Here is a 13,100-nt window from a genome sequence, read left to right on the forward strand (position 1 = left end):
ATCGTTGATTTCTTAAAAAAAAATAAAGTAGGGATTTTTTGGAAAGTGGTATAGTGAGGATGAATGTTGTGTAATTGGCTATATGAAAACGATGGGAGCAGAATAGAGATTCGATGTAAAATTGAATGAGAAAGTTTTGATCATGGTGTTTTTACCATCCGGAAAAAGCAGTCCAGTTAAAAGCAGCGTGTTACAAGTTATGTTTTTGTGTGGTTAATTTGGTGATAGCAAAATCATAAAAGGCGAAAAGAAACCAAGTCGAGAATTTCAAACTCTTTGTGTCCGAAAAGGTTACAGTTTCTGTGAGTAAAGAAAATAAGCATTATATAAAATTGGCACGAGGCACCAAGTCGAGGAGAAAAATCCTTGGGCCTAAATATTGATTATTTCGAACGAGTTGTAGACTTGATTTTTGAAGAGAGGGCTGTTTTGAAATATTGTGAAAGGAGAAAGCAGATTTGCAGAATCAGAATAACACGTTTGTTGGAGAACTTTATAAGAGTTTGTGATAACACAGTTAAGGAGAATAAGTGTCCGTCGGAAAACGTCGCAGAGCCAACATTAGGGCAAGGTCAGTCAAAGTTTTTGTGACGTAAGAGTTGTGTTTGTATTGCATACCATATTTGTTTTTGAAAGCCATATACCTAAATTTGTTATTATTTCGACATAAAGTATTTATCCATACATTCTTAGAATTATAACGTTATTATTTTAAAGACTAGAATTCATCCATCAGAATAAATTAATTTGAAAGTAAAATTAACATCAGGATATTTGTACAGAATTAAAATTTGTGTTTCTTATAGAAGTAATAATTAGAGCAAATTTCATATTAAATTAAATAAATTTGGTTAAAAAAGGAGATAACAAAATTAAAGATTCTTTTTCTTTGCAATTAGCACTCTTTGATTTTTAAAACCAAAGTGACAAAAATCAGAACATAATAATTAAAAAAATATATTCCCTTATGGGAATCGAACGACTTCTGGTTATAAATACCGCGCTTCAACTCAGTCAACCAGTAACCTTAAATAATAAGATAGCTAATCAATGTCATTATTTGACAAGAACATTATTTAAGATGTGATGTTTTGGTTGTATTTTGTATTTGTGTTTATTTATTTATTGTATTCTAAAAATGAAAAGTTATTACGAATCGTAGAAGTTCCAGGAAGAATATTTATTTGTAAAAGACTTTGGCCAAATGTATATATATATACCGAATTAATATAAAATAATAATAATACTAATAAATATTAAATATATTGTTATGGATCAGTTTATCAATCAGAAATAGAATAAAGAGTTTTTTTATTATTTTAATATACCGCGGGCATATAAGTTAAAATACAACCCTGTACTTATTTGTAATAGTTAGAATAAGAGAAGACATTGTTCCGTGACGGGACCCGGACGAGTTTTTCCTTGAAAGATTGAGTGAATAGTGAAAGGACAATGGAACCGGTATAATTTTATAGATTTAAGAATAAACTTGTAATTGTATTTTGCGGTGGGCATTTTTCGAAAGTAAATAAGAATTAGATTTAGATATGAGATAACAAGAATTTGGAAACTTATTTCTGTTGAAAAAGGCAAAATTGTTAATGGTTTCTGAAAAGTAATTTGAGTAAAAGTAGTTTATTTGTTTTAAATATTATGTTGGAAATTTTCTAAATCGACAATAAGTGGGGAAGATGAATGCTTATGATTGGTTAAAAAGGAATGATGGGGAATGAGAGAGTTGAGAAGGTTTGTCTGGGGAGATTGAAAAGATTATTATGTTACCGGCAGACCAGAAGAGAAGAGGTGTTTTCGTGTAGTCAATCTGAGTACCAGTGTTTTCGTTTGTTAGTGAAAAAGGTGGAAGCTGAGAGCAGATCAAAATCGAGAAGATTAATACCTCTTTTTGAGTCTGCATAGTCCACGAGATAATTTATATAATTGAGAAAGAAAGGAGAATTTGTGAATAAAGAGTACCTACCGGTCAAAAGAGGCTTGGGCTTGTGTTTTCGGAGGAGTAGTTTGCTGGTATGCGGTTTGGATCGATGCTGAGAACGGGAAAGATTTGATGGTAGCCGGACATAATCAATCAAGGAAGGAACTGTGGTTTGATCGAGAGGAGACATCATTGGTGTAAAAAAATAAAGGTCAGTCAAATAATTTGAATGAAAGAAAACTTTAAGATATTTTAAAGATAAAATCAAATATAAGCATACGAACTAAGATTCCAAGTTTCAAAGAGTTATTTTTTTGTGAATAAATTATATTTTATATGGTCAATTTTTAGTAGATATTATTATAAAACAGATCAATAGATAGTTTGTAATTAAAATTAAATTTAGAGTATAGGAGTTTGTTGGGAAAGATAATTGCCCACAAAAGTTATTTATTAATATTCATCGTATTGCTTATTGAAAGTAAATAATAATTTGTGTGCATATTTATGTTGTTTTAATGTTGATTCCGTTTCCTGTTCTATCCCGATTATGAGCAGCTAGGAGATACTGAACCCACTAGAAGAGATATATAAAGTAAACTGATTAAAGTAAAATTAAGAAGGCACCCTGAGAATTTTTAATAGTAATTGATTTGTATGACTCTGCATAAATTAGTGAATTGATTAATTAAATAATTGGATTAATTAAATTAGTGTTAATTAATAATAAAACATCATAAAGCAGATCACAACAATATTTACAAAAGGAACATTTTTATTCTCGAGAGAGAGAAAGAGAGAGAGAAAATATTTCTTCTGTCTCTCTCTTACCTACATCTTACATATGATTTTGCCGATTCACTCCCGTACAAATTTCCAACATCGAACGCGCGTGTAGAAGTATAACTCCAAAAATTATTTACAGTTTCAATGAAAATTCGAATATCTTCTCAAGGGGTGTTTTTTTATAACAGTAGAAATTATGGAGTAAAAAATTTAAACTGCAAAGAAATCTAAATTTGTCAAGAAATGTAAATGTCACTATATAATTAAATAATTCCAAATTGCTTGAATTTACAATCATATGATTTTTTCTAATATGGGTCGTTTTCAAACCTAAAAAATGCAATTAACAGCACAAGTTTAATTTTGAAGTGAAGAGTGAATCCAAATTTCTATGCAAATTAGTGTGGATAAGGTATTCAATGACATTGTTTTAATTATAACTAATATAGGGGGTGATATTTAGGGGTTAAACTATGATAAAATCCTAAATTATGTTGTTTAATGTTAAGTGACATTCATTCACTTCATTAAAGGATGATTTGAATCAATTATCTGCTTTAATTAACAATTATCCAATTTTTTCTAAAAGAGGTAGTTTTCGCCCCTGAGAAATAACAAGCAACTAATGGGACAAATCCAAAAGTGAAGTGGACGGTAACTAGAACCTAAATACAAATAATTTTCATGCAATTTAGTGGTGACACGGAAAATTACAGGGTATCGCTGTATTTCACGTTCATTTACTGGCTTATTTTAAAATACTAATGAGGCAGTTTCATTACAAGTAAATGTTATCTATAATATTACTAATAGTACTAATAGTTATTAATAGTACTTACCCAAGTTGTCCTTTGATGTATGGATGAAATACTTTAAACGCAGCTGTTGCAAACTCATTAAGAATATTTGGACTACAATACGGATCGTAATCGTCAACATATAAATAATAAAAGGTTTCAAATATCAAATCATTTTCATACATGTTGAATTTGCCCAAAACTTCTGGCAAAACTTCGTCATATATAAGCCATTGATACACACCAATATTAATTTTTCTGGCCTCTTGGAAAATTTTTTCATTAGGCCAGCGTGGATTTATAATTTTTAGACTTGTAGCTAAATAGTTGTGAAATCTTAACCAGAGAATATGTTGAATGGTCAAATCAGGATTCTGATTTAATCTTGAATCACCTAAAAATAACATTGATCTAAATAATTTTTAATTACTAACTATCTAAAAAGAATTGTGTAAAATACTGGAAAAATATTATTTTATATCTTTTTTTCTTCTTCCAAAAATGCCTCTTCTAGTGATGATGGCTACCACATTGACCCATCTTATTCTATTCACAGCAGCTCGAAATAAATCAGTTGACGTTAGACCAGTCCACTTCCTAGGATTGGCCAGCCAGAATATAGGTCTGCGTCCAGGGCCTCTTGCCCTCAATTTTGCCTTGAAGAATCAATTTGTAGAAGTCAGTAGTTATGTCAGTATATTTAACGGTGTTAATAGTTTCTTTGCCTTTCTTTAAACCTCTGGAAAATACTTATGTTAATTGTGCGGTGTAAATACGACCCTTAATACACGTGGGTGGCACCACATTTCAAATACCTCTAACCATTTTATGGCATCTTCTGTAAGACTCCAGTGTTCTACTCTATAGAGGAGGATACTAAAGACCTAACATCTAAGAAGTTTCATGCGTAAATTGATACTTAAAGGTAAGTTGCAGAGAATCTTCCTAAAGCAGTGAAAAGACTTTTGGCTTTTCAAATACGAGTTTTTATTTCGTAGCTATGATCCCAGGTATCCTTATTATTGTAATCTAGATAGCATATTTTGTCCACCCTTTCCCACAGTGTATCGTTTATCGTCATTTGGGCGTTAATCTTGATGTTTCTACTAATGCCATCATTATTTAAAGCTCCTGCTCACTTTTTGTCTGCATTTACTGCAATACCATCTTCTGATCTATGCAAGGCTTCTCTAAAAATGTTTTCAGGAGGAGCATAATCCATTGTGGATCTCTTTTTATCAGCACCTGTCTCTTTAAGGGAAACTCTTTTTGAAAGATATCGGATACACAGCCAGTGACCATAATGTGTTACTATAGGAAGTATCTACACTTGAGTGCAAAATAATCGACTCAAAATTATTTTGCGAAAGTACGTCTCCTGTTTCAATCTAAAAAGTGTAAATTTAAAAATATTTAGTGTACAATCATTAACCTCATTATTGAGTTTTAAAAAAAGTTTTGTTTTTTGGTGAATCCGATGACTTATTGCAAGTAAATAATGCAACACCGACTTAACACGTTCGGTTAACATCGTACGTATCAATTTCCATAGCAACTCACTAATACATCAGTCTCTAAGTTCGCAACTGCATTACAAATGGATACCACATCCGTCAAAGCAGCTCAAGCAGTAGCATTATTGTGAGAAGGCCTGAGTCAAAGGGCCGTGGTAAATCGACTAAATTTAAGCCAATCAGCTGTGTCACGAGTATACTGTCGGTACCAAGATACTGGTGATTATGTCCGCCACTAAGGTACGACACTAAGGAGGTCGTAAACGAATAACAACGGAGAGAGACGATCGATTTCTTGTATCGAAATCCCTGAGAAATCGACATTTAACTGGTGCTAATCTCAAAGAAGAGCTTAGAGATGTAGTTACTAGTGTTTGGACAGTCATGAGGAGACTGAAGGCAGCTGACCTGACACCAAAAAGAGCAGCTACGAGTCAAAAGCTAATTGCAGTCCAGAAGAAAAGGCGATTAGAATTTGCTCGAGAACATCTGGATTGGGACGACGATCAATAGTCAGGTATTATTCTTCGACCAAAGAAGGAATACCTACATGGCAACGACAAGACCGTCGAGTCTATAGAAGACAAGGAAAGCAATTTGCTCAATGTTGTATACGAGAAATTGTGTCATATGGAGACGGTTCTTGTATGTTTTGGGTAGGCATTTCCACGGATGAAAAAACCGAGTTAGTTTTCGTGCCCGGTGGAGGACGTTGAGGAGTTTTAACGGCGGATCGTTATATCAGAGACATTTTGGAGGAACATGTGGTTCCATACGCGGGATTCATTGGTGATGCCATTATTTTAATGCATGATAAGGCACGATGCCATACCTCACGAGTCACCACCACCTATCTGACTGAGATCGGTATACCTACAATAAATTGGTCTGCGTTGAGCCCGTACTTAAATCTAATAGAGCATATTTGGGATGAGCTTAAACGAAGTGTCCAGGGTATAAATCATGCACCAAGGAGAAAAATGGAATCGAGAGCTGAACTTAATGATGAATGGGAAGCAATGCCTCAAGAATTTATTATAAAAGTTATCCAATCCATGCGAAATCGATTGGAAAGTGTAATTAGGAGTAGGGGTGGTAATATCAAATACTGAAAAATAAAGAAATTCATTTTTTAATTGATGATTTTTCTGTTCATAACGTCTTTCTTGCGTTAGTTCCAATGATTAATATTTAGGGAACTTTGTTCGTATTGCATATTGTTTTTATAACGCGTCTTCCAAATGATGCAATAGCAGTTTTTGTAAGTTCAATAATAAAGTTATTGTTCGCACATTACATCTTGTTATTTTCATACTTCTTACATTGAAACAGAAGGTGTAATCTCAAATATCACTTTTGAGTCGATTGTTTTGCACTCAAGTGTATTAAACAGAGTACCGGAATCAGACATACGGGAACTCATACAGTTAGTTAGAGTGGAAAATCTTCGAATCCAGTTGCCTTTACATTGCTATAATGGCGTGCCCTCCAAGTATTAAACCTGGCAGGACCCTGGGCTACCTATCTCACGACATACGCCCGTTAGTGAAACCTCTGCCCCTACGAGTCCGACACCAAAGTGAAGGTGCCACGCGGCGCGTACCAAAACGTCCCGTGGGACCCCCCGTGGGGGTACCCCGTGGGGTTACCACGACACGTCCACTATACGCGACCCGTGGGGGCTCCACCTTCCCCGTAGTACCTGTGTTGTGAGTACCTTGCCTACCCGTTACTCCCACACCACGGGCGGGTAGGTTCGGCAGGCGGAGGAATTTCCACCTCACACGTAGACAGGTCGCCGCCGAGGATCTCTCCTCTTCCACTCTTGGATCTCCCGGTGGGTACGTGCCGGGACACCCACACCACGCCTGACCAAGGTCAGGAGAGGTATATATGGGCCCAGCTCGTTCAACCTCACCAGGCTCTTTTGGAATGAGAGTAGAGTGGTCCCACGAGAGTCTCGTCTCGGATACTAGGAATGTAGACCGGTGACCGTGTCGCCGAAGCGACCGTGTGCGTTTCTACCAACCCGACACCTCAAGCGACGGCTCTCCACCTCTTGATTTCTACCCATTTGTCGCCTCTTACGACAGGCAGGGCTTTCTGACCCCGGCCGTATTCTTATCTCCGCGAGCCGGACGGAGAGTTGCCTTTACAGTAGCTCTAGATGGAGACTCAATCGGGGCTGGAGACACACTGAAAATAACACCGAGAAACAAATTAAAGGAGTCATAGAGACCGGCGATGCAAGTATGCCCCGAAAACACGACAAGAACCAATGTTTACCGGTACACTGGTGGAATGACCACATAAGTGCTCTGCATAAAGAGTGCCTAAAAACCGGAAGAGCTTCTTAGCGCGACTGGAGACAACAAAACTCTGCAAATCTAGTAACAGAGTACAAGAACGCCCGCAGAAGACTAAGGCAATCAAAGACAGCAATAGGCAATGCTGGATAAACCTTATCAATGAGGTGGAGAATGATCTACGGGGCAGGCCACAGAAAGTGATCATGACTGACCTGAAAAGCTATGAAATGCCCTTAGCTTCTAGAGAAAGTCGTTGCTACGCAATTCGCTCAAAAAAACTTTTATTATCCAATTGAGGAGTGCGAGGCTGAAGAAGTCCCGCCGATCGCTGAAGATCAACTGATGGGGGCATGTAATAAAGTAGGACATAATAAAGCTTCGGGCTTAGATCGAATACCAAACATCGCTTTAAAAGCAGCTTTTAAAGAATCTCCGGCAATGTTCTTGGAGGTTTATAATACATTCCTTAATTCTTCCTCCAAAAGGAAAGAAACCACCAGAGGAACCATCATCTTACCATCTACTCTGTATTGTATACAGCTGGCAATATATTCGAACAAATAAATTCATAAAATAATCGAAGCAGCTATTAAACTGCTACTCAACAGCAATTAGTATGGTTTTCCAAAAACACTCAACACTCGGTGCGATTGATCTTGTTATTAAGACAACTTAGGAGGCGATGTCGGGGACTAGATCTCAAAAATGCTTTTAATTTTGCCAACTGGAATTTCATTATTCGATCTTTAACCGAAACATGGTACCTGCATGTCTAAGGAAGGTAGTGACTAGGTACTTCACTAGGGAATCACTTTACTTCACAAAGGAATATTAAATCACTGAAGTAGTACTACAGGGCTCTTTACTTGGTCTTCTTTTGTAAAATATTATGTACGATCGGTTGCTAAAACTAGAATTAACCAGAGATGCTAGGCTCATGGTATACGCGGTATAAGCCAATGACGTGGCTGTTGTGATCATCGCAAAGCACCTTGAGAAAATAAATCTCACGTTTACGTAGATGAATACAGTTAATTTGAAACTATCGAAGAGAAAAACGGAGGCAGTGCTTATTATTAGTCGTAAACAGGAAGAAACCGTAACACTGAGCTTTGAAAAACATGAAATCACATCAAAACCATTCCTTCAGTATTTGGACGTACTGATTGATGCCAGGCATAGCTTCATGCAGCAAGTAGAGTTTGTCAGTGCTACAGCGTCAGTAGTAAGAGTAGCCTTGTTACGACTAATACCGAATGTTGGTGGTTCAAAACAAAATATGAGGAAGTTATTATCTTCAGTAGTCACGTTAGTATTAACATACGGAATATCGATTTGGGCTAACACCCTCGGAACCCAGGAATTACGGAGAAAGGACGAATCAGCATATCGTTTGAGTGCTTTGAGAATTGTTAGTGCATTCCGCAGAATATCGGAATGTTACCCATTGGAGGGCAAGCTGAAGAAAGAAAGACTTTTTATCGGCAAAAGGAGTCAACTACATCAACATTGTGCCAAGATGAACTTAGAAAAAGAGAAGTCAAATCATCATTGGTCGATGGGAATAACAGTGGTATTCCGCAACAATATGCACGTAAATGAATTGTCCCATATCACAGACGAATGTTTGGCTGAACTGCAAGCATGACGAGATCAACTACTATCTGAAGCAGATTTATTTTGGAGCATGACGATTCTCCAGAGTCCTCATCCTGCCACGGGGTCCGTAAAGATGCGGAACACGTATTCTTCGTGTGTCCTAGTTTTTCATTCCTCTGTCCCATATTTCGCTAGAAGCAGATATTGAAAAGAAAATTCGACCGGAGACAATGGTAGATATGAAACATGGAAAGGCTGATTATCCAAGGAAGGGTAGAAGGCCGAAGATCATGAGAAAGATCTCCAACAAGGTGGATCGATCAAATTACAAGGTATGCAAAAGACCTATGCATGAGTTAAAAGAAGTGACCAGAGACAGAGATCTTTAGAGACTGACAATACACGACATCACGATGACCACTACACTCCCTTCGGGGGTTTAGGATTGAAGAAAGAAAACGTTAAATATAAAACAACTGCAAATTTGGCTAATACAATTTTAGTAACTATCAAATTTGTCTTAAATTGGGGGCAATAACTCCTGGCATGTCTCGAAGAATGAAGGAAGGCTCGGAGAAGAATCATATGTCAATTTTAACAAATCCTATATTTATAATAGTAGGTGGCTACAGATTACTGAAATTAACACATATTTAACTTACCTCCTCTAAAACAGGTCGTTTGGGTGCTGTAAGGGCAAAGGCTATTGGTCGGATCATTGGGCGGAAAAGGATATCCATTATATGATTCGGTTATTAATAAATAACTGTTAGGTACTCTTAAAGAGTTACTTTCTTCTATGCTACTTCCATACACAATGTTTAGATCGAGGAAAGCTGTTGATTTCGTTATCTGTAATATTACTCTTATTAATAAATGAGAACTCCATAAATTGATAAACTTGCACTTCTTGAAGCAGTTTTAAGCTAAATGCGTGTTTAACCCCAGAATACTAACGTTTCTTTAACATACGTAAATGCTAGCTATAGTATTTTCTTTTTATTTCATATCTAACTAAAGCAAAATAGTTTAATTTCAAGAGAAGTTTATTTAAGAACTATACAAATAAAAAACATTGAAATATTAATAAGCCAAACATAAACAACATAAAATAGATACTTTTGACACAGAACAGAATCTTGTAATAATATGTACACGATAAACCTGTGCATATAATAAACATCACAAATATAGAAACGATAACCTTCTATTGATGTACACATTCCATACACATTTTTATTAGATGCTCTCCACACAAGGCACTCCCACACTTGTAACATTTGGTAGTTGTCATTCGTTTCTTTGCTGTAGAGCATAAACTACAGTAAGTCCGTTTTCCTTTCCCTTGGAGACCTCGGCGGTCTTCAGCAACATGCGTTAAATTCAAAAGTATGGAAAGAGTCTCTTTGAGACTTCTTGATAAAGTTGGTACTGTTTGGAGTCTTATTTGTTGCCACGGCTTCGTTAATTGTTTATGAAGTTTCAGCATAAAATTTAATCTTGATAATGGCTCCTGTTTGTTTTAGTTGCATTGTGGTGGTAGATTACAAAAGCGTTTACTCCTGCAATATTCATCATATTGTATAATATGCATAGCGGCCACCTTCTAGTCTTCCTCTATATATACAGCCCTTGCTGTACAATTTTGCTTATAGGCCTCCTCTTCCTTCCTCCACGTCTCTCTATTGTAGGCAGTTTGTATCCACTTCGGGCCTGCGTGTTTCTTCAAGTCATCTGACCATCTCATTTGTGTCTTTCCTCTTTTTCGTTTGTAACTATATGGTCTCCAGTGTATAACCATCTTATTCCATCTGTCGTCTTTCTGTCTCATGGTATGTCCAGCAAACTTCCACTTAAGTTTTGCTAGCTGCGTTAATGCATCGGTCACTTTTGTTTTGTTGCAGTTGTTCTGATAGCCTGATGTTCAGCATTTGCCTTTCCAAGGCTCTTTGGGTTTTTGCTATGTTTTCCATGGGTACCTTTGTAAACGTCCAAGTTTGAGAACCATAGGTATCTCATAAATAAAAATGAAAAATACAGATATGCTTGCCAGGGATTCTTGTTATCAACATTTAACATAACTCCGCCTGCAGTTTTGTTGTGTGGATCGAGTAGCTCGACAGAACTGTTGCCGGTCTTAAGCCCGGATAAAGGAGGAAGGGCTCTACAGCCAGGTTAGCACCCTAATGATAGACTTTAAAACCATACAGCTCATAGAAACAGGATTATGCCTCGGAACAGATATGATTTCATTATGATGACTAACGTGAGAAAGAGGACAACGAATTTATGGAAAACGAAAAATATACTTCGCATCGGTACTTGGAACGTAGTCTCTAAACACAAGAGAGCAGGAAATTAAAAAAGAGCTTGTAGAAAATATATAGATAGATGTGCACTACAAGAGACCAAGAAAAAAGGAAAGGGTCAAATTATGCTAGATGACTATCTGATGATTTACAGTGGTGTTGCGAAAGACATCAGAGCCAAAGAAGGAGTCGCCCTGTTAGTACACAAAAAATTTTTACACCAAGTACAAGAACGTAAATATTGAAAAAATAGTAAGTGTAAAAGGTAAACTAGATGTCAAACCTCTGAATGTGATAGCAATCTATGCACCAGAGAACAACAAAGATTCCACCACAAGGGAAAACTTCTACGAACATCTTCAGACTGTAATCAACGAGACCCCAAATGATGAATATGTAATCATTATGGGTGATTTTAACGCCAGTGTTTTCAATGATATAGTTCCAGGAATAAAATAGCGATATAACGAAAATATCAGAAATGAAAACGGCGAAAAGCATTTTTCGCGACATGTTATGAATATGATTATATTGCTTATTTTTTTTTGTAGCCTGGCATGTTGCTAAAGAGCAATATGTGTATTATGGAGCCCAGATCCAACTTTATGTCCTGTAGTATCGTCTACTATGTCTCGCAATACCAAAAGATTATGTGCTTCGTCAGATTCGACAATTTTAAAATAAGGAAAGAAAGAAAATGCACTTGTAAATTAGCCACAATTAGAGATGTCTTTGATTGTTTTGTATTGCAAGAAATCTTTAAATCTATCTGAATAGTTGTGCGTGAATAAACAGTTAATCCCATTCTCAGCCAACGCTTCTCTTCGGATTTACATGAAGAGACAACTACGGTCTAAATAAATATATTGGGCTTGGCTGATTGTAGTTTGGCATATACCGTCAATACGATAATTTATTTAGGTCAGCTATTTCATAGAAAAAAACAAAATATTAAAAAACTTATACTTTTAGGCAAAGAAGTAGTGAATGAAATAACTACTGATAACTTTTTTACCAGTATTGAGTTGGCCGATAAGCTTTAGCAAAAACAACTTCTACCAGCAATATACAGGGTGGTCCTTAAGTAATTGTACAAACAGAAACCGCAGATTCTGCACTTTAAAATATTACGATTTAAGCCAACTTGCTTTTATAAAATGTTGATATTAAGAAAGATACAGGGTGTTAAAGTGGAAATTTAAAATTTTATTTTTCACTATAACTTTTACGTGTGTATATCTTTTTGGACAAAAATTTACATTTGGATGCTTTTGACTAGGATAAATTATAATTTTATACATACTTTAATGTAACTATTAGAAAGCACCACATATGCCACGTTTGTGGCATACATTTGCGCTTAACTTTTTTGCTCTTTCAGTTAGCTCTATTTGTGTTAAAAAATGTTAAAGATACATTATTTTTACAAAAAAAAGGTATACCTGTTAGTAACCTGAACATTTAACCGTTTTCGAGGTAATCGCATTTTATAAGTCAGCTGCATAATAATTCTTAGTTTGATATTTGTGCGGTAAAGCACTGAATACCTGTAAATAAGCATAATTCATAGTTTATTCTTATTAAAACAACTTAAAGATGATAATGTAACATCATAAAATGTTTTGTTATGGGTGCTAAATGTCTTATTGGAGAAAAGATTCTTCATCTTTTTCTTTAGGTGCCGTGTCCGTATTCAGACGTTGGCCGTCATCATGTTTACAATTTCCCTGTTCTATCGCTTCTTAAATTTCTATAATGGCTTTGTATTACTTTTTCTCTATTATAAAATGCTGAAAACCCAAAATATGTGGTTTATGCAAGATGGTACACCACCACATTCTAGAGAGAAG

The 13,100-nt window shown here is 35.9% G+C and overlaps 1 protein-coding gene across 1 annotated transcript in view; it reads right to left on the reverse strand.

The window, feature by feature from the left end:
• Positions 1 to 13,100, reverse strand: part of LOC140436568 (peroxidase-like) — a 60,609-nt gene that overhangs the window by 34,145 nt on the left and 13,364 nt on the right. The window contains exons 4-5 of the mRNA XM_072525531.1: positions 9,604 to 9,793; positions 3,562 to 3,913 (exon numbers count right to left, since the gene is read on the reverse strand). Of these exons, the coding sequence (XP_072381632.1) occupies positions 3,562 to 3,913; positions 9,604 to 9,793 (542 nt within the window). The remainder of the gene's footprint in view (positions 1 to 3,561; positions 3,914 to 9,603; positions 9,794 to 13,100) is intronic.

This window comes from Diabrotica undecimpunctata, chromosome 1, assembly GCF_040954645.1.
Source record: "Diabrotica undecimpunctata isolate CICGRU chromosome 1, icDiaUnde3, whole genome shotgun sequence".
Taxonomy (NCBI): Eukaryota; Metazoa; Arthropoda; class Insecta; order Coleoptera; family Chrysomelidae; genus Diabrotica; species Diabrotica undecimpunctata.